At 41.3% G+C, this 21,721-nt stretch overlaps 1 protein-coding gene across 2 annotated transcripts in view; it reads right to left on the bottom strand.

Annotated features, from left to right (window-relative positions):
* Nucleotides 1-21,721, bottom strand: part of KIAA0930 (KIAA0930 ortholog) — a 415,468-nt gene that overhangs the window by 359,694 nt on the left and 34,053 nt on the right. The window contains exon 1 of one of the 2 annotated variants that reach the window (XM_069228264.1): nucleotides 456-549. The exons of the other annotated variant lie outside the window; for it this stretch is intronic. Within the exon in view, the coding sequence (XP_069084365.1) occupies nucleotides 456-534 (79 nt within the window). The 5' untranslated portion in view covers nucleotides 535-549. Of the gene's footprint in view, nucleotides 1-455; nucleotides 550-21,721 lie in introns of those variants that run through there. 2 annotated transcript variants of the gene reach the window in all.

Raw genomic sequence — 21,721 nt, 5'->3', positions numbered from 1 at the left:
GTCAGCACACCGGCGAGGACCTCTTATTGGCACAGTGATATCAGACGGAGTCGCGTGGAGCTGTGCAATTGTGACGTCCTCGTCGACATGGAGAGCTGGGAAGAAGATTTTCCGTCGGATGCTGGCGCATGGGAGAATTCATAAGGTGAGGAATCCACAGGTAGTTGTATCCATCAGAAGCATTTATGTTACTGGGTTGCACAAGAAAGTAAAGGGGTGTCGTTTTCAAAGCGCTAAACAAGGGAAAAAATAAAACAATGCAATGTGCAATGTAAATTCAAAAATAAAAAATATGGCGAAGGGGACGGGTGAGGGAACAAAAGGGCGGTATGGGCGATAAACACCCTGAATAAAAACACACTCACCAGGCACGATAAGAGAAAAATAGGCTAATTGTTGGTAAAAATGTTTCACCAGAAGCAAGAAGAGCAACGATTTGTTTTGACAATACTCACCAACAAAAAGCCCTTTCATCATGCTGTGATCAATCTCGGTCCAAGTGCACTTGAGCAAAGTGCTTCCAACACACACCATTAGCTGAGCACATTCTGCGTCCGCTCACGACCTAATTTCACAGTGATGGGTAAAAAAAAAAATATAAAAAAAAGGGGAGGACCCAGACTCTACCTTAGATCCTTCAACAAATGGAGACCCACTGTAAGAGGTTGATAAAGTTTTCCACTCCTACATAACTTTTTTCCATAGGTTATGCCTAACAAGAGACATAATTAACAAGAAACATAATTGGGCAACTTGAAAATCAGCTCATAGCTCGGGGTTCCAAGCAAAAATTAAATTTTATTGTTTTAACAAAGAGTCAAAAACATGTCATTATTACATCAAGAGGAGTAAGATCAGGCTAATGATACCACAGCCACTGATGACAGTTTTTCTAAAATGGTAGAATGGCCCAGGATGTCAAAAGACCCTCATTAAGAGTACTTTCATGAAGGTGTGGCCAAGATGTCGCTGAGACAACAGCGGATTCAGGGAGCTCCGCTACTTTAATTTATTACACCAGTAACACCCATGCCCCCAGTCTACTGTGAAAAAGGGAATCATTGTTGTTCAGAGTCAAGCGATCAAATGGGAGCAGCATTTCAGAGGGGTAGGAGTGACCAAGTCACCCAGTAAGCCCTAGATTGTTGGCAGAGAGCAGAGCTGTGGAGATAGAGGGAACTCTGATAGACAGAAAAGGCTGTTGCACATCTGATCCTGCATTGGTGCCTTCGGACAATAATGATTTCCCCAACCATAATGATTTATCCAGACAGAGATGGCAACCTGGCAGGGCCACAGAGTGACACAAGGACTACGACCCTCTCTCTCTACCAGGGGCTAAGTTAAGGCTGAAAACGTCAGTTTGAGTAATGCATCAGTAGAAGAGTGAAGACTGAGACTATCTTTGAGTGGAACCAAGCCAGTCACTTGTCACAATGAACCTAATAGATTGATCTCAAGATGCCAAATACTTTTGAAAAAACAAAGAAAGGAGCACATTCAACAGACATTTTCTCTCACATGGTCAGTTCCAGTAAACCTGAAGACAGTGATGGAGAAAAAAGCAAGGTTAGCTGTGAGCAGTTGGGTGAGTATAAACCTTTGGGTTTTTAACATTTGAGATTTTATGAAGCATGGCTAAAAATACTTCACCTCTTCACGCAAGTTCGACACACTGCAGGAAGCCACTGTGGTCCTGAATGGCGGCTAGGCAACTACAGAAAGCTAACTATAACCACTTAATAGGCAACAGTTTCTTGGATCCATTAAGGAGTTGTAGGACACGTTTTTATCAGTCACTGCCTTTTTATCAGCTGTCGTCCATGGACAGAAGAAAGCAAATGTTGCAAAATGGCAGGCTTGCCTTGTCTGGATACTGTTGCCCACACGATCAGATGGAACTTCAACTTGATCCTGGGTTTAATCACCGCTCTACCTTAGTTGATAGCCTTGACTTTATTTGAAACTCTGGTTACAAAATAGTCTAGATTACTCATACTGAGAGACCACTATGCCCTGTCCCTCCACAGGGATCCGGTTGGCCCCATAGGTGGGTCATACCTCTCCTTTCACCGCACTTGACCATCTACCCTCTTTATCCACTCCCTCCTGTCCTCTTCCTTTAAGTTTTCGTCATCTTTACCCCACCCATTACCCTTTGAGATGTCTCTTTCCTGTAGGTTTGGAACCCATGGGTCGCGAGTTACAGATGCATCCTGTGTTCTGTGCGATGGGTTACGCTTGTTATGCAGTTAATATAGCATCGTTCAGGACCCCAGTCTCACAAGCAAAGGACAAATATTTAGACACAAAAAGGAATTACAGAAATATTATATTACAGAAGCCAAACTGATAATTGATGTCTTTGTATGAGATCTGAAAAAAGGTTTGAATGAATGTAAGTGAACATGATCATATTTGTGCTACTTTTTACTGTAGAAAGTCCATTCAAATTTGAATTTAAAAAAAAGAGTTATTTCACTTAAAATGTGGTGGATGCCTTATATGGCACCGGCATTAAATAAACAATCTTGTAATAGTAATCTTCAGTTCACCTGCTCTTTCCTTTCGCCCTCCAACCCTCAGAACCAAACACTGTTAACACCTTACATGTAACGGGAGCTAGAAGAAAGAGTATCCTCTTTATTAACAGGTAGAGGTTGTGCTTGGCTATTTTGAATCAAGAATGTTCCAACAAGGTGTACTTTAAATTATAATTCAAGCAGCTGCTGGTTTACATCAATTTTTACATCAAATAAATGACTGAAAAAAAGTAAGCACACTGTCACATAAATGAGCAATTTATGAAATATTACACCATAATGATTCAGAAAGGACAACAGTGTCCATATATAAAACGAGCGAGCACACTAAGTTATAGTGACAACTAAAAACAAGGAGCAGCCCAAAAGTCCATGAGAAACAAAAAATGGTGCCATAGACTCAGACATTAGATGCAGAGTGCCTACAGCTATGAATGTCCATTGAAGAGGCACCCTATGGTATATGGAAATACAGTTCAAGTGATTTACTGGTCATCAACAGGGCGAGGTAGGAGTGAAGCACAATAGATTACATGGTGAGCGGGGAGATGATCAACAAGAGTGTTTATATCACCTGGGGATTACACAAATACATTTCATTTTTTTTAGGCACTGGGCAATTAAGTGATTTGCATGAGAAGTCGGTAATTAAATTATAAGACTACAACCTATGACAAGTGTCTCCAACCAGTCTATCTGAGCTCCCAGAAGCTCCCAGACACCTTCAGAGTAGCTCACAGCCCGAGTTCATTTTTAAATAACCATAAGGTCATAAAGTCTTTCTAAGGGTTTAGTGAAGGCTGGGTTTATTTCACATTATTATCTTCAGGATGCAGGTAGCAGGGCCTGATAATGAGCAGTGCTCAGTCAGATTTATGACTCAGTCTGGGACAGGGGCACAGAGGTGAACAACTGAAGCACTGAAATATTTAAGTCTTCAATAAAAGTCCTTGTCAACTCAATATTGGAGCTGTGAACAAAATGATGTTTCTGAATGCTTTTAAATAGGAGAAAATTAAAATGAAAAGTCACCTAAATGATTAAGTTAACTTTTCATTTTAATTTTCTGGTATTTCAAAGTTTTACAAAAAACAAGCCTCTTGCTTCCCTTGACCAGTGGACTCTATGCCATTCATATAGCTGAAAAATACAACCATTTTTTTTTTAAATGAGCGAAATTTAAAGTGCAGAAAAATGTTCCATATTATGAATATTTTTGCAGAACATGTTCCTGCATTTAAAATTTCTCCCATTTAAAAAAACATGAGTGTATGTTTGTGTTATACATGTAACGGTGCTATATATAGTGAAAGGTATATCCTATGCTGCAAGTGCATACAATACAGGCTCTCAGTCGCCCATGCAAATATATTCCATCCATATGGATACATGTTCATACATCCACAAAGACAACACTCTCACTGACCCACATGGCAGCCCTGTCATAGTGCCCCAAGTCAAAGTATTTTTTTCAAACCATAGTATCTGAGTCTTTGAACGTTAGGCTTAAAGTCAATGAAGCTGGGTGTGGGGGTGTCTGGTAACAATGCATGTGAGTTCAGTAGCTCACTTAGATTTTTACTGATCAGACGTAGCTCTCACTACAGCAAGGGTCAGAGACCCCTGACCTATGGCATTTATACTTACAGCACCGCTTCTCAACCAATATAAAAACCAATGTGAAAATAATGTGCATTAACTTTCAAACGGGTATATTTTCAACTAACATTGGACACCACATGGAAAAAAGTTTGGGGAAGGCAAAACTGATGGCTCTGTGGCTATGACAGTAAAACCATTCTACAAATATTATGGCCCTCATTACGAGTGCGGCAGGCGGCCTCTCTTCCCGCCTTCAGGCTGCCTGTGCAGCCTGAACCCCACCGGCCCTATTAGGAGTTCACTACAGGGCCGGCGGGTGGAAACAAACAGTGTTTCCGTAAACAGGGCCTTAACATTGACGCCAATGTGGCGGTGCTGCAGGTGAAGCAGCACTCGTCCGGTATTTCGGGCAGTGGAATGAGCGACAGGGCTGTACATAGGGGCCCCTGCAGTTCCCATGCCAAGTGCATGGGGAGTGCAGGGGACCCCAGGGGCCCCTGACACATCCATTCCACCAGCCTTTCCATGGCAGTGTAAACTAAAATACTAAATACAGTTATATGAGCTCCATTTGTTGTGCAATCTTAATAACTTTGATTTTTATAATCTATTTTGCCAGTAGCAGAGATATATATTAATAAGATACTCTTAGGGTTTTTAACTGGACTGGGACTTGGCAAGGGACATTAGTGGCCTGGTCAGGGCTTGATACAATTTTTACATGTTATTAGCACTATAGGGTGGGAGTAAGAAGCGGGAGATTCTGCTTGGCTCTCCACCTTAGACTAAACACCATTCTGCGTTTTGGAAGAAGTGCAGTCGGCGGTCCAGTCTACAAGGTGATTATGTGCCGCCCATCAGCTCTCTATTTAAACAGACTGGCTTCACATCCACCCAGTCGCCGCATTATTGATGCTTCAAAAGTCCACCAAAGGTAATCCCCTCTGTGACCCGGTAGCACCAGTCATGCCATTTATAATAATCCAGGTAAGCTTTGAAATCCCTCTGGTACACAAATTCCGAGAAGGTGAGGGGAGGCGTTTCACTTAATAAAAAGCTTGTAAACCAAAGAAGACCGAGGCACACAAGGAAGATTCCTTGCAAACGTTTCTTTCTAGTTCTTTTAAGAAAGTTAATTGTACGTTTTTAAATGTTTACTCCTTACCCTGCCACGCAGCAACAATTACTCTATTGACTGAGATAAATAAAACTGATATATTTTTGATTACTGAGTCTTGGCTCAAGGCCTCTTCGGGTCCAGATATTGCCAAACCAGTGCAGATGGCCTTCCAAATAAAAATAGGGGAAATAGAACTAAGGCCCTCTAGTGAATATCTATCACACCAATTTAAAAATGCCTGTGGCTCACAACACAGCATTTGAGTTTGTTGAAATGCTGTTTTCTCAGATACATGTTAACAGCCACAGCCTTTGCCAAAGGGCTTTTTGTCTATCGCCCTCCAGGACCATCAGCAGAAATCTGCCACACCATGATGGACCCAACTTATATTGTGCCTGCAAAGAGAGATTCTGCATTGCCAGGTAATGTAAATGTATTGTCGAGCTGGAAGATAAACCGGAGGTATGTGTACTTTTTAGGACTAAAGCAGTTAGTACAGCAACCTACAAAATCAAGAAGGTCATACATTAGACAGTATGTTTTCTTCATCTGACAATATTGTCACAGATACCCCAAGAGCTTTCCCTTCCAGCAATTAACTGAGGATTCTATTTGGCGTTTAATGAGACTTCGAAATTTACCATATGAACACTGGGAGGCAGTTGTATATCTGTATACCCTTGGTCTTGACTAAAAGAGTAGTCACCACTAATATAGGGACTAAAGTCACTAACTTTGGGGAGTGGATTGCCACCGTATTAGATCCCACGACTCCAGTTAAGAAGGTATACTCTAAAACGGCCCCTCTACCAACCACACGATGTTCCTCAGACTTGGCAGTGGAGAAGCATCACTGCTAACTCTTAGAGAGACAATGTGTAAAAATCGATCACAGTATGGATTTCATACTCTTCTGAACTTGAAAGTATAGAAAACTTTTGGTAAGAATGCTAAGGGGTCGTATTTCTCCTCAACTATCTAGTTTGCACAAAACTTTGGTAGAGAAGCATTTGGAGTGGGAAAATAAATTGTTTAACCTTTAACAGTGAGTGCATTGATCAAGCCCTCTTTATTTTTGCAAATCGATTTATTTCTATTGTGAGGAAAAAAATACTAAAAATGTGCCCATTATTGATAGAGAAGAAGACTTACAGTAACCTCTGTAAGGAAATCGAGGGTGCTTGGGCTGGTAACTCAACATTAGGCCTTTTGCAAGCATTTGGCCTGAAGGCATTAAGAACATTTGTGGCCAAGAATAAATCAGGATCCCCTAATGATGCTTGCCTAACTTCTATATATAAGTTGACAAGTGATTTAATTGTCCTGCAGGGAATGGAACTGTAATATTTTTGGGGGTATTAGCAATAGTCTCCTAATCATGGATAGAAGCTATATGTGGTCCCATTGCTGAAGGAGCTGCAGGCAGATCCAAAGGTGCTAAGTTATTATCGTTCAATATTCCTTCTGCCTTTTCCCAAAAAGTACTGGAAATGGAGGTTAATATCTCCAGCTGTCATCATACATTGACTCCAACAATTAATTGAATTCTGTCCAACCCGGGTTTCACCCATTACAGGAGCAGGAGGTTGCCTTGCTCGGAGTTACAGAAGATATCTGGGTGCATTTGGACAGAGGGAGGAGTGCAGCACATATCTTGTTTGACTTAAGTGTGGCTTTCAACACAGTTTCTCACCACTCACTCTGTTGTAGACTTAGGGCCTCATTACAACCTTGGCGGAAGGGATTACTCCATCCCAAACATGATGGATATGCCGCCCGCCGTATTACAAGCTCCATTATAGTCTACAGAACTTGTGAAACAGAGGACGGTATATCTGTCACTTTTGGGACAGAGTAATCCCCTCCGCCAAGGCCGTAATCAGGCCCTTAGTGTGCTAGGAATTCATGATCAAGCTCTAAAGTGGCTTGAATTGCTTTTGTCCAATCGGACCCAATCAGAATTTATGAAGCTATTCATGTCTGAGGCAAAAATTCTAGAGTGTAGGGTTCTACATCTGCTTAGAGTCTGACGCCCCTAACAGACTTTATTCAAAGCCATGGATTTGGAGTGCCATATTTAGACGACACGAAAATTGAAGTTTAATTTGCAAATGACTCAGGAGTGTTTGTGCAGAATTTCTAAAAATGGTTGAGAGCAGTCTAAGGGTGGATACATAATCATTTGTTCAAAGTTATCAGAGATAAAACGGAGCAGCATCATAATGGACGGCACATTATCTTTTACTAAACAAACCAATGCTATCAGGTCTTCATGTTTCTACTATTTAAGGATGCTTCAGAGAGGTTCCCAACAGAGTGTATTTTGTGCAGTTATTTTATTGTGCACTAATTATTGATTATTACTGTGAAGTGATTAATTCTTTGTATTTAGGACTCCCAAAGAAAGCTATTCAGAGTATTCAACAGGTCCAGAATGCAGCTTCCAGGACTGCTTTAGGTCTGCCTCCCTGTGGTCATATGGCAGACCTCTTACGAAAGGCTGCATAGGCTCCAGGACCAAAAACAATTACGTTTTAAAGTCTTCTGCTTTTGTCACAGGACATTCTATAAGGTGACGCTTTTCATAAAATTTAGATTGATTCATTATTTTCTCTGGCAAGCACTATGTTCTGCTGATGCAAGACTGCTAGAGGCTTCTCCTGTTTTAGCCCCCAAGATTTGGGAAGCTGTGCCTGAACTTTGAGGGCCGAGGGAAACTTTAAAACATGTCTTAGATGTTTAAAATGTTTTACTCTTGTGCTAAGCTCGGACCATATAGTGAGTAGCCCCATGGCACCCAGTTGGGTAGCTGTTACCACTTAATAAATGGTTTCATTTATTCATTCTTTTTTATGTTCATTTGCTTGAAAATAAAAATGCGTATGACATTGTAATGTTAATCACTGAATGTTACAAAGAGTATGACATTTTTGTTTTACTCAAATTCCAGTTACCATTTTCATGAGTCCTCACAACAGCACTAGGGCAGAAAGGACCAAACATCAAAGCAGCAGCACCATAAATTTTGTAGGCTCACCTACCAGACAGAACAAGCTGTCTGGTTGTGAGATATCTACTGTGAACTTCCAGTGGGCGTACAACCGGCCCAATGCTTACCATTTGTTGGCTTTATTATCACTCTTGTTTGCTTGCTTCCTGTTCGACGGCTTCCTTCCCTCGTCCTGTGTTTGTCCTTCCCATGGAGCATAACCTCTTTTGATTCTTCTGATTGGCAGGCTTGTATCCTTCCACTACTCACATTTAGGCAACTACTTTTCTTTTTCATTAAACCAGAAGGGTAATCTTCTGCACTCACTAACCTGGTGTTTTAGGCAGAAGGTGTACTTAGCATGACACATCCAGAAGGGCCATACACATGCTGCCTGGGATACTACATAGGACTAAATGGCCCTGTCACGGACAATAGGCCTTGGCAAGCATTTCCCTTTATGTTCCGACACTTCCTTACTGGTTGTAAATTCGAGCTTCATTAGTGAAAAGTATTTGAAAAATAAACATGCAATTTATTAAGAAAGAAAAGATGGAATTCAATGGACAGCTTTAAGCTACATTACATATGTGTTTATCTCCAGTATGCTGAAATGATTTTTTCTTTCATTTTTTAAACAATACAGCCAAACACTAACAAAGACAACAGCGCAGCACTCAAAACGTGAACTATTGAGCCCGCTAAGGCATGTCTCTATAAATAGGCGGGTTAACTAAGCATTACTTATTTCTCACAAACACACAGAAATGATTTTCAACCAGTATGAAGATAATTGGTAGTGTGGGAAAGAGCGGGATGCTAGTGATTTCTGCTCTCGCTGCAAGGAAAATATTTGAAGTGACACTGCAGCATGGATTAAAATGCACCGACAGATGGTTTCCAGCTGTATGTGGGTGTCTGTGTTTTCAATGCAGGCAGCAAAACAATGCTCGTCTTGCTTTCCCCTCTAACACCCACCTGAGAGATTCTCTTTTCCACAGACATTTATCAGTCTGTAAACTGCCACCTGATTTTTCTGCCAAAGATTTTTCGCTAAACAACAAAGCACAAGTTACTTAACCAATCAGCAAACTCCGTATTTTAAAAAAAGGAGGGAGCTTGCCCTTTTGTTCCAGATGTTCAATTTCGGATTCTCCATAATAAAGGGTGACTGTCAGGAGGAACACTAATCATTTTAATACAGGCAAAAATGACTTGGTGGTGGGGATTCTGCAAAGGGATCATTGGAAGCATGGATGTGATCCCAAAGACAATGCCATCACCAAATAAGAAAATAGAATGACTGTGAATATGGTCCAATATTAGTCTACACAGATATTATAGAATGTTATTTACTTTGCGACTCATGATGGCTAGCAGAGATGGGCTCAGATTATAGGAAAGCTTGAAATGACTAAACCTGTAGAAATTGAGGGTTAAAAGGGTTGGTGTATGTGAATAGAAAGACATTTGCACACTAGGGAAAGGAACACCATAATATGTATTGCGGTGGTTCCTAACCTGTAGTCAGTGGACCCTTTGGGGTCTGTGACACCTACTCAGGGGGTCAATGATTACTTATAAAATTAAATAATAGTAGGAGATTATTAAAGGACATATACATAAAAAAAGCAAAACTGAAACAATTAAAACACTGTAAATGAGTAGGCATTTGAAACTGGAGGCTAACAAGTAAGTGATATCATTATCTTGATTCGATGTAGCAGCTCAGTTACAGCAAACAGAATCTATTAGGGACAACTGGCTGCCTCAATCGACACAGTGGTATACACAGACAAAAACATCCATTGGAGCAAAAAAGACAAGAGCAAGACAAAGTTATTTGCTAGAGTCTAGCATATCACATAATCTTTAGGAAATAAAAGTACTTTTTGAAAAGCTCCAACCTGCACATTAAAGTTAAATTTGGTTTTTGCCTTTTTGTTTGTGAACTAAATAAAATATTTCATGATTTAATCCTGGTTTATGTACTGGTTTGATGTATACTCGTCTCTGTATTTAGTGTACTGTTTCATATTCAAGCCATAACATTAGTTATACAGTTGTCACTGGCTTCCTGTAGTAGTTCAGTGGGGGGGAAGGGATGGGGGGGGGTTATAGAGTAGTCAATGATGAGACCCACTGATATACTGTAATTTCTTTATGAATATTCTAATGATAATGTGTAATCTTTTTCAAAATAACGCACATTGTTCACACCTTTTTATATTATTTATTCTTTTTGTTCCAAAATAGCTGCATCATTCCATTATATCATATACCTCTTAGTATTTCGAAATAATTATCTCACTCTGTATATCATATGCCAACATGTGTTTCACAAGAATATCTAGCTTAATCTGGGCATTTTTCCTTCACATTTAACGAACTCTCAAAACACTTTACTCATAAAATCAGTAACTAATCAGTGGTAAACCACATTAGGGACAAGTGAACAGTTCTGGGATTAAACTCATATGTTTATGACCTCAGTAGAGATCGTGAAAGGAGCATGGTATTCCCTTCAGTTTTTAGGTCTCACCTAGGCTGCACTTGCGCTGTTTCTTCGAGACATGTTGTATTTAGTCTATGGGTTTTTAACATGCCCAGCACTTTTGGTTGGTTGTTTGGCCTACCTTTCCAAATTCCTTTGCTCTGGTTGGTGAATAGTGTCCCTTTGGGTGCTTTGCTCCCTTTCAGCGGACTTCACTAATTGATCCTTTTTGTTGGCCATCTGTTGCCTCCTCGTTTGCACCCCATCCCTCCAGTCATTGCTGCCATCCTTCCTGAACCGCTGCTGGTTTTGAAAGGGAGTTTCTTTGCACTGCCCCCGGGGGACCGTATTTCCTTTTCTGCCATTTTCAGATACAAGAACTTAATAAATAGGTGTGCCTCTGGTGTAGCCTCCATCCATGGCCTCGATCCACAGAGTGTCTCAATCCTCACGGTGCCACCTTCACATTCAGCTGTCATGCCAAAGAGTTTTAATCTGTCGTATTAATGCTACACTTGCTGAAAAACGTGACTTCAACAAATAGCTCTTACTCTCTCTTTCCTTTCCTCTCCTTTCCTTTATTTGTTTCCAAAAGAAACAGATCCAAAAAATGAACAGTTTTCCTGCAAATGTAATCTTTTTCTGACATTTTGCTATTCCAAAGTGCAGCCTCGGGACAGAGAGAAAAAAAAGGTTCAGAAAACGAACAATAAATAAAAAATTAAAAAATAAAAAATAAAGCAAGACAGAGTGGTCGCAAAGTGGACAGATTGGTTTTATTCTCACCCACACACGTTAGCACGACTTTAGTGAGTTTGCCAGTGAAGCGCTTCTTTCGTTTTCTCGTCTGTCTTTGAAAAAAATTGTTTTCCCCAGGGGAAGTGCACCATTCCTGGAGTTACTGCAATACCTGGCTGCTGGGTCCAGTGGAAAGTTTAGTGTCATCCTTATCAGCTGTATGCCTTTGTGAGAGTTTAAAACCAAGATTTTAAACGTGTTTCAACAACTGCAAGCTTAATGTTACCTGCTTTTCTGCACATGCTTGAAACCCTAAACACCCTCATGCTGCATACAGGCAGTAATCTTCTTGCTTTAAAACACAAAGATGAGTTTTAGGCACTGCTTCAACAACGATAAAAAAAACTAAATAAAGCAAGACAGCATAGTCGCAAAGAGACCAGATTGATTTTAGTCACATCCACACACGTTACCGCCACTTCTTTCGTTTTCTCGTCCTTCTTTCAACCACATTGTTTTCCCCAGAAGGGGAAGTGCATTATGGCGGGAATTACTGCAACACCTGGTTGATGAGCAGCGCGAAAAACATTTAATTTCATCCTTATCAGCTGTTTTCCTTATTTTAGTTTATAAAATGTGTACAACGGCTCTGCACCACGAGGGCATATGAATGACAATAGCATTATGCAAATATGATCCCTCCATTGCATATAAAAACACATACGTAAAAAAACATTGTCATTTTCAGTGCCAAAAGCTCTAACTTTCACAAATGCGAGACCGATTGCATGCCGCTCTAGTGGCTTCTACTTCGGTCATAAAGAGATCAGTTCTGGACAAATGAATATTTCAAACTGGTCTGTTTGTGACTTAGATGGAGGTAGCGAGAGGAAAGAGATACTTAACAAGTTATCAAACTGCCTTTCTAGTAAAAGTGCCAGGAAATGCGCTCAGTTTTATGCTCTAGACGCTCAATACCCTTCGGAAAGGCTCTCCCAGCACATTTCATAAACCCCCCGTTCATCTCCTTACTCAAGAGAAACAGCAACATTTCCTAAGAAAATTTATACCTCCTACATGACATCCTTCCAGAGTCACTCAGCCACCATTTGTTAACTATCACGTCACTCTCTTGGCCTCCGTATGCTGAGCTCAAGATCAGTCACATTCTTTCTCCACAAGAACTTATGATCTGTTACCACCTGATGACTGTAAACACACAAACCCACTTGTGCTGTATTCAGTCAGAATTTCGAAATCCTTGTTGCCTCAGTATTAGGCTGTGTAAACATCTGAGACATGCAGTTTCTCTGACATGCCATAGTGCTTCTCAGCAAGAGGCTTAAAATTATCAATATCGCTGAACATCTCAACAATGCACTATAACTCCACTAAATGAATATACTCACTCAAGCCTGCTACTCTCCACTTGGTAGTTATATGTTGTAAACCTATGGGTTATGATGTGACATCACTGGGTAAATGTACTCACTCCAACCTGCTACTCTGTAGTGAAATATGTGTTTTTGACTACTGACTTTGTGTTCCACCACTTTGCACCTGGATTAGTTGTCCAGTGTTCACCAGTTGCAGACTACATTTTGTATTCAGTTTAGCTGCCTGTTCACTTTATCATAGCATTAGACACTGCCATGTTAAAGCTGCCCGTGATTTTCCACACTGTAATCTGTGCTTGTTTTCGTTCTTTTTCTCACCGAAGAGCTAGGACATATTATGGGGGACTTAGGCAGTCAGCACAATAAGAATGTACCAGACTGATGTTTATAGTGCAAGCAGGGAATGGCGTGGGCTTGGGGGAGACAACTTGGGAAACTGGCCAGTTCCAACTTGTTTCTTTCAACTCTGACCTAAATTAGCCAGCATGTTTGAATTGCTAAATGAGGGTTTTTTTCCAGAAAGCTCCTTCTGGTTTTTTAAGGTTTAAAAGACCCGGTGCGACAACGAAAGAGTAGATGGCCATACCCCGGATTCTTGCCTTCGGATGCCTGATATCTGTCCCGTGAGGGTTGTTATCTCTTTCTCTTTTGCAGTCGAAAGGGGCCATTGTCTTGCTGGCATGAGAAAGATGAAGAGCTGGACAGGCCCTACAGTGATTAATTTTTACTTCATTATTTGCTTTGCATAATATATCATAACTACATATCTTTGCTGTGTACATTGCAGTTGAGAATCATTTTGGTATATTTTACTTTCATTGCTGTGACCATTTTTAAACGTGTGCTTTTAACATGCTAACCTCCTTTTTAGGAACTTCATGCTGAAATAATAATAAATGTCTTCTTTGAACTGAGAAGTGCATTCCAGAGATTTTTGTCAGCTCAGTCATTCGTGAAAGCAAAACATACTCTCCTCTCTGTGTGGATAACTATTGCACACTTATATGTTGTGTGGCATCGCTAATGTACTCTTTTGTAAGTCTGTGTGTTAATGATGTGACACCACCTGGTGAATGTACACATTTATAAATCTACGAGTTATGTGACATCACTTGTTGAATGTACTCACTTCAACCCTTTACTTTCAACTCCGAAGATGAATGTTGTAAACCTGTGTGTTGTAATCTAACATCACCAGGTGAACATACCGACTCCTATCCCTCTGTGGATATATGTTTTAAGCCACTCAGTAGATATGTATTGTAACGTTAAGTGTTTTGTTGGTGAATGTACACACCATGAAACCAATGTGTTATATGACATGACATTACTGAGTTGAATGCACTCATTCCAAATGGTTACTCTCCTCTCCAACGATAAGTAAAAAACAAGTTTATTAGTTAATTAAAACCATAAAACTTTTCCTTCCACGTAAACATTTAACAGAACAATTTTAGTGCAAAAAGACAATTACAGTTCTTTGGCTTAGGGTGAAATGGTAAGTAAAATTTCCTTCCACATAAAAATTTTAAGAAAAAAACATACTAGTGCTATAAGGCATTAATAATAGGGCAACAGAACAAACTTATTGAAGGTAAGACAAATACAACGCAAAATAAAATCTTGTGTTTAAAATGAAATGGTATATAAAGTTTCCTTCCACAAAGAAATATAAAGAAAACAGTGACAGCCCAATGAGGTATTGGTAAAAATGGGACAAAGTGGGAGGAGGCCTTCTATCGATTTTATTTACCCCTACTTAAGTCTGGTTGTTGGTACCAGACTTTATTATGACACAAGCTAAACACCCAATGGACTACCTAGGAGCCTTCCCTTCTTTAAGATGTTCAAAGTGGGTTATAGGGATTTCGCTATCGTTTCCGCCCTCCCTCTGAGTTGGTTATTTCGAGAGGCTGTGGTTTTTAGAGTGAAAATTTCCCAAAACTGAACCAGCCTAATGTTCAATATTGTATTTCAAGGGTTAAAGGCTGCAATTAATGCTTGTCTGCATGATCTAATTGTTAAACCGTTAAATTATTTTTTTAGTAGGAGTCTCCTTTCGGCCGCCAGGGCTGGGCAAATGCAGACCACATGCATCAAGTTTTCATCTGCTAGATGACAGAGACGGCACTCCCGGGAGCCTACTTGCCGCTCCTTCTTCCATTTTGGCATGAGGTCTAAAGTAGGGACTTCACCCAGCCTAAGTCTGAGAAAGGATTGCTTTATTTTCCGTGAGTAGGAGCCAGCCATCAGTGGTGATTCTTTAAATGTTTTGTAGGAGTTAAGGATCAACCAACTATGCTCCCTTTTGGCCAATCAGATCTTATCTTCTAACAAGCTCTGTAATTTACTTGCTTTATTCACTGCTTTATTGAAAGTGGAGATGGGTAGAGACCGGTTCCATACCTCATCTAAGCTCATAAGATTCTTACTTTTTTCTAGATACCTTATGTAGTTGGGGTTTCCTGTTTCTAGGATAATTTCCTGCCAGACTAGATTGGCTAAAGACCCTTTTGAAGCACGGCTCAGTTTGTAGCAGCATTTAATGTATGCTGCCGGTCGGGCTAACGACTGTTTGACCAGCATAAATTCCAGTCTGACCTGGGCTGGCGATGCACGTCCGGGCAGCTGAAAAACGCGCTTATATGTTTTTAGCAGAAGCTTATCCAGAAGACCTACTTCCATCCCCCTCATTATTTCGGTCCCATAGGTGATAGTTGGAAGTAGCTTCGCTCTCATTACTGCTGTTAATGGGTTCAGAGCATGACCACAGATTGAATTTGCTAGCTTGCAAAAGGCATAAGTAAGGGCCTGCGTCTTGTTTTTTTATAGCCTCTTTTTGTGGCATGTAATTACCTCTAGCATCCACCACCAATCCTAGGTATCTGTATGATGTTACTTCCTCTAGGGTTTTCCCATTCATATGCCATTTACCTTGGGTGGTTGGCCTGCGGTTTAAGGTAATCATTTTAGATTTTTTATGATTAATTTCTAAATCATTAGAACCTGAGTATTCTTCTAATGCCTTTAACAATTTCTGCATGCCTACTCTGGTATTACTGATCAGTAGTAGGTCATCTGCATAAAGGAGGTTGGATACTTGTTGACCGCCCAGTGATGGAGAGTGGGATGAGTAACCATTTAACTTGGCGGGGAGATCTGCTATGTACAGGTTGAAGAGTGTTGGAGCCAATACACAGCCTTGCTTCACCCCCACTGTTGTTTTGACTGCCCTGGATAGGTGAGAGCCTTCCCCCAATTTAACCTTGACCCAAGTATCAGAGTATATCATTTTGATGGCATTTAAAATAGAGAGTGGCAGCCCCCACTGTAGTAATTTGGCCCACATTTTGCCGCGGGAGACACAGTCAAAAGCAGCTTTAAAGTCAACAAAACATAAATAAGTTGGAGTCCCCTTTGCTTTTGCTCTGTTTATGATCAAGCCTAGCCCCATAAGATTTGTTAATGTTCCTTGGTGCTTGGTGAACCCGGTTTGATTAAAGGGTAGAATATTGTTCTCTGTAATCCAGGCTTCTAGATGTTTTAGCACACAGCAGGAAAAGTACTTGAGGTCAACGTCTAAAAGAGCGATTAGTCTGTAGTTGCTTGGGGAGAGCGCGCTCCCACCCTTATATATGGGGTGGATTATTGAGCCTTTCCAGGATGCCGGGACAATGCCTGTTGTGATCACGTCATTAAACATTGCTGCCAGGAAATTGGCCCATCTTTCTGTGTCTTGTTTAAATAGTGCTTGTGGTAAGCCATTGGGGCCAGGGGCACAGTCCATTCGTGACTTTCCAATGATTATTAATAGTTCTGGTGCCGTAACTTTCAAAGGTTCAGGGGTGTTGGGATCCCCACCAATCATATGTGACTGCATTTGGGGGCCTTCTTCGATGGTCAATTCTTTTAGATGTGACTTTAAATGGGATACCCATACTTCCTCTGTTATGTTTGCGTTATTGCCTGCTTTTGCACCATTGTCTATTGTATTGATGATTTTCCAGAATCTTTTGGAGTCAGATGTTTTGGTCGCAAAATGTAGTTTGGCCCACAAGGCCTCCTGTTGGCCTTTTTTAAAGGTCCATAGATCCCTTTTATACAATTTCCTTTGCTCTCTAAGGGCGGTCAATATTGATCCATTATCTGGGCATTTACGCAGTGACCTTAATAATTTACCTACTGCTGCTTTCCTTTTGCGCACTGGCAGCGGTAAAAGTGAACTTTGGCGGTGATTCAATTGTGCTCCTTTTCTCGTGTTACTTAAGGAATCTTTTTTTATGAGGTTGAGGGCAAAGTTCTCCCAGACTGTTGTCAACTTTGCCCCACTTGTGATAGTTGATTCTAGCTTCCGAAGGGCCTCTTCTGCCTGCTTTTCAATGGTGTCAGAGGACCATTTGAGTCGCTTTAGATTTTCGGTGCCTAGTGTCCCGTTTAGGGCTGCCACTTTCTCCGGTTTTTGTGGTGATGCACAGATCCCAAATACCTGTGGTTTGTGGTCGCTTTCCGTGCGGTCCATGATGGTAAAGGTGTTTACTAATTTATATAGAGCAGGGGACACCAAAGTGTAGTCTAGATAGGAGACCGACTTCCCAGAGAATCTTGTCCATGCCGGTGGAATATCCGGGCACTTCCGTCCGTTTAGCGCGAAGAGGCCCACTAATTCACAGGTGCGTATGAAACTCTCCCCAATTTTGTCTTTCCTAAGTTTTTTTGGGAGGGTTTGGCTGGGCATTCTTACAACTGTTTGGATGTGATCCTCACTGGGGTTGCGGAATAAGCCGAGATTGAAATCGCCGGACATTAACCAGAATGCTGATTTTATTGTACCTTTTATCCTTAATAGTTGAGTTAAAAGTTTGTTTGTTTCAATTTTTTTATTTTTAGGATTGATGTATGTATTGACCAGAATCAATGGCTCCTGAGTGTTTTACCCCCAATCGTCTAGCTGGAGAAATTGGAAAGGTTGGTCTTCCTCCTTATACTCAGATATTTTTACCAAAAGGCTGGTGCTAACATAAATGGCAAGGCCTCCCTTTGGCCTTCCAAGCCTATTTGTTTTCGTTGCTGGGCTAAGATATTCCATGAATCCGATTATCGGTATTGATTCCATTGCCCAGGATTCCTGTATGAGTAAAATGTCGAAGGAGCTGAAAATTTTTATTACTGCAGGATCCTCCAGTTTTGACCGTAGGCCACCGACGTTCCAGGAGCAAATGGATAAAATGCCGTGTGCGGGTTGATCCTTACCAATTCAATTGTTGCCCATCAGTCTTGGGGGTAAAACCGTCACTACCCGTTCCCTTTCTGGATACTTTTGTTGCCCCAAGACCACTCTTTCCCTCCCTTCTTCTCTACATACTTGGACTGTCAGCGGGTGCTTAGGTGGATTCTCCTCACTACACCTTCCTTCAATGGGTCTGCCGGCCTGATGTACTCCTTTCAGAACCGACCATGTGCCTTTGGGAGTTCCCAGGTATTGTGAGGCTAGTAACGGAGTTGGGTAGCGGTCTCCTTTGTAGGTGGTTACCTCAATGCCCCAGGCTTTCAATAGGTCCTTTCTTTTCAAGATCCGCTTTGGGATATCTGGTGCCGAGAAGATGGTGAGTGTTGGATCCGTGTGTTGGTTGCCTCTTGCTTGGATAAATTTTATAGCTGCCAGGTCCTCCGAGGCTACAAACTGAAGATCCGGTAAGGGTTTTAGGATGTGACATCACTGGATGAAAGTACTGGGTCGAACATGTTACTCTCTTCTCCGTCAATTTGTTGTAAAATTATGTGTTATGATGTGACATCACTTCATGAATGTACTCACTTAAACCGATTACTCTTCCCTCCGTGGAGATATGTTGTACATAATTATGTTGTGACATCACTTCATGTATGTTCCTACTCTAACTGGTTACTCCAAGCTCCATGGATATATTGTATATCTATGTGTTATGATGTGACATCACTTGATGAATGTTCTGACTCTAAATGTTACTCCCCACTTGTGGATATATGTTGTAAACCTATGTGTTACGATGTGACATCATTTGGTAAATATGCTCACTCTGTTACTGTCCCCTCCATGGATATATGTTGCAAAGCTATACGTTGTAATGTGATATTATCAGATGAATATACTGAATCTAACCTCTTGCTAGCCACTCCATGTATACATGATTTAAATGTATGTATTATGACGTGACATCACTTGCAGAATGTACTGACCCTAACCTGCTACTCCCACATCAACATAAGCTGTAAACCTGTGTTATGATGTGACATCACAGTGTGAGTGTACAGACCTAAACCTGTTACTCTCCCCTTCATAGAAATATGTTGTATCCATGTGTTATGAGATGACATCACGAGCTGAAAGTACTACCTCTAACCTGTTACACCCCAATTCATGAGCATATGTAGTGAATCTATGTGTTATAATTTGACTTCACAAGGTCAATGTACACACTTAAACCTCTTTCTCTCCTCTCAGTGGATTTATGCTGTAGACCCGAGGGCTATGATTATGTGGCATCACTGAATGAACACTGACTCAAACCTGTTACTCTGCATTCAATGGATATGTTGTAAACTTACACGTTAAGATGGGACATCACTTGGTGAATGGGCTGACTCTAACCTGTTCTTCCTACTCCATATGCAGTATCCATATGCAGTACCATATGCAGTATACACTTATGTGTTACAATTTTACTTCACTGAGTCAATATACAGACTCAATTTCTTTACTCTACTCTCTGTGGACATATGTTGTAAATCTATGTGCTGTTATGATGTGACATTGCTTGGTGAATGTAAGGGCTCTAAGCTGCTAGACTCTTCTTGGTGGATATAGGTTATAAACCTACAAGTTATGATGTAATATAATTGGATGAATATACTGGCTCTCCACTCCTACACGATATACTGTAAAGGATTTCCAGTGCTTTTTAAAGGGTTAAAATGATGGTCTTACATAATGTGTTACCAGATTAATAATGATAGAAGGTTAGCACGAGCATGCACATTTTTAACAATTCCAATAATAATATTCCATATATCAAGCCCTATCAATTCATAGTCCATAAACCCATAATCCATAGTTTTCTTTATAAATGCACACTTCACTCCAGACAGTAGTGTTTTCTTAAATGTGATACAGTTGCTGCTACAACCAACTTGTAGATATAGTACATTGCTCTCTGACACCCAATGCTCAGGATTTTTGTTAAAATATCTTTTTATTTGCATTTATGGCAATAAGAACAGTACAACAGCCGTAACCTCACAGGGGGAAGGTGGGAGGGATAAGGAGAAGGGAGGAGACTGGAGTGGGGGAAGAAGAGGGGAACACATCACAGTAGATAAATCAGTACATGACAGTGAAGCAGATGTGCACAACATTCCCATTTGCAGTAACCCCGATTGGAGGAAAAGGCAGGAGCAACATTAGCCCACAAGTGAAAACAGCCACTTGTTGTATCATGTAATGGTGCCACAAATAGCATCACATGCCCGGGTTAGTGTTTAGCAGGGGGCATAGTGTTTTGGTGCAGAAGCCACTCAGTTCCCTAAGGTAGATGTTTGGTTACCCTCATGATCAAGATAGTCTCTGGGACTTGTTCCTCCTGGTTGCTTTGAGGGAGAGTTTCCATGGTGTGGGTAGGATAGAAAAGGTTCCCAGGGCAGGAATGCAAGGGCATCTGCTCCTAGAAGTTTGACAGCTGTTACTGACAGCACGCAACATCCCGCAGCCATGCTCGGGTAGTGGGAGCAGGTTTCTGGTCCCAGCGCATGGCCACCCTACATTTGGCCAGAAGGAGTAGCATGGCAGCGGACTGGCGGTTGCTGGCCAGTATGTCCTTGACAGCCTAACAGGCCCACCAGGGAGGTGCAGGGGGATAGCTCCTTGTGATAGTGTGTATAGTTGAGAACACTTCCTCCCAGGAAGCTGTCATCCTCTGCCATTGACATTCAAGGTGAATGCAAGAAGCTTGGAAGGAAGCGCATTTGAGGCAGCACAAATCCGCAGTAAGACCCATTTTATAGAGCTGCAGTAGGGTGTGGTAGGGAAATCTGAAGTGTATTAAGTGTACCCCAATCTGTAATTGGGGGAGAGCAACTTCAGCTGACCACAGCAGAATGACCACTGCTTGTTCGTTATGAGTGGGATCCTTGCCCGCTGCCCACGCCAGGTGTGCTGGTGGTGCTGTGAGGGTTGCAGAGGACTGCGTTATAGTATAAAGGCAGGTAATCAATTTGCGTGGTGAGGTGGTGGTAAGCATGTGTTCTAACGCTGGGAACAATTTGGGGGGGAAATGTGCCTTGTAATGCATGGCAGTTGGCCCCGAGTTGCTAATATAAGACGATGTCTAGTGTGGTGGGAGTCGAGGATGTCGTGGTCTTGAAGGGCAGGATGAATTTGCCCTCGGAATACAGGTCAGAGAAGGTGGTGATGTTTCGGTTGTGTGCTCGCAGTCTGGCACCCTTGTATTGCAGAGGTGGGATTAGAGGATTGCTACCAAGCGGAATGGAGGAGTACAAGTTAGTCCTAATGCTCAGGACTTTAAGTGGTTAAAAATCAGAATAATAAATAAGGTGATCACCTTGAATACGTGTAATCCAAGGGAACTAATTTGAATGGAAGTAAAGTAATTTAGACTGGTTCCCAGCCCTGTGCTGTCTCTATAGAGAAACATCTAAGATCAAGGCACTATCCAAGTGGAAATTTATGCTCCCCCAGTAGAACAAATACATGAACGTCAACCAATGGGTCTGGAGAAGCATTGTGATATTCCAGCGGTAAAATAATAGGGTTTTAGATTTGACAACCCTATGGTGGTCTTCCCC

Source organism: Pleurodeles waltl, chromosome 4_1 (assembly GCF_031143425.1).
Source record: "Pleurodeles waltl isolate 20211129_DDA chromosome 4_1, aPleWal1.hap1.20221129, whole genome shotgun sequence".
Classification (NCBI taxonomy): domain Eukaryota; kingdom Metazoa; phylum Chordata; class Amphibia; order Caudata; family Salamandridae; genus Pleurodeles; species Pleurodeles waltl.
Note: the sequence above shows the minus strand (reverse complement) of the source record. Positions and strands in the feature narration are given on the sequence as shown.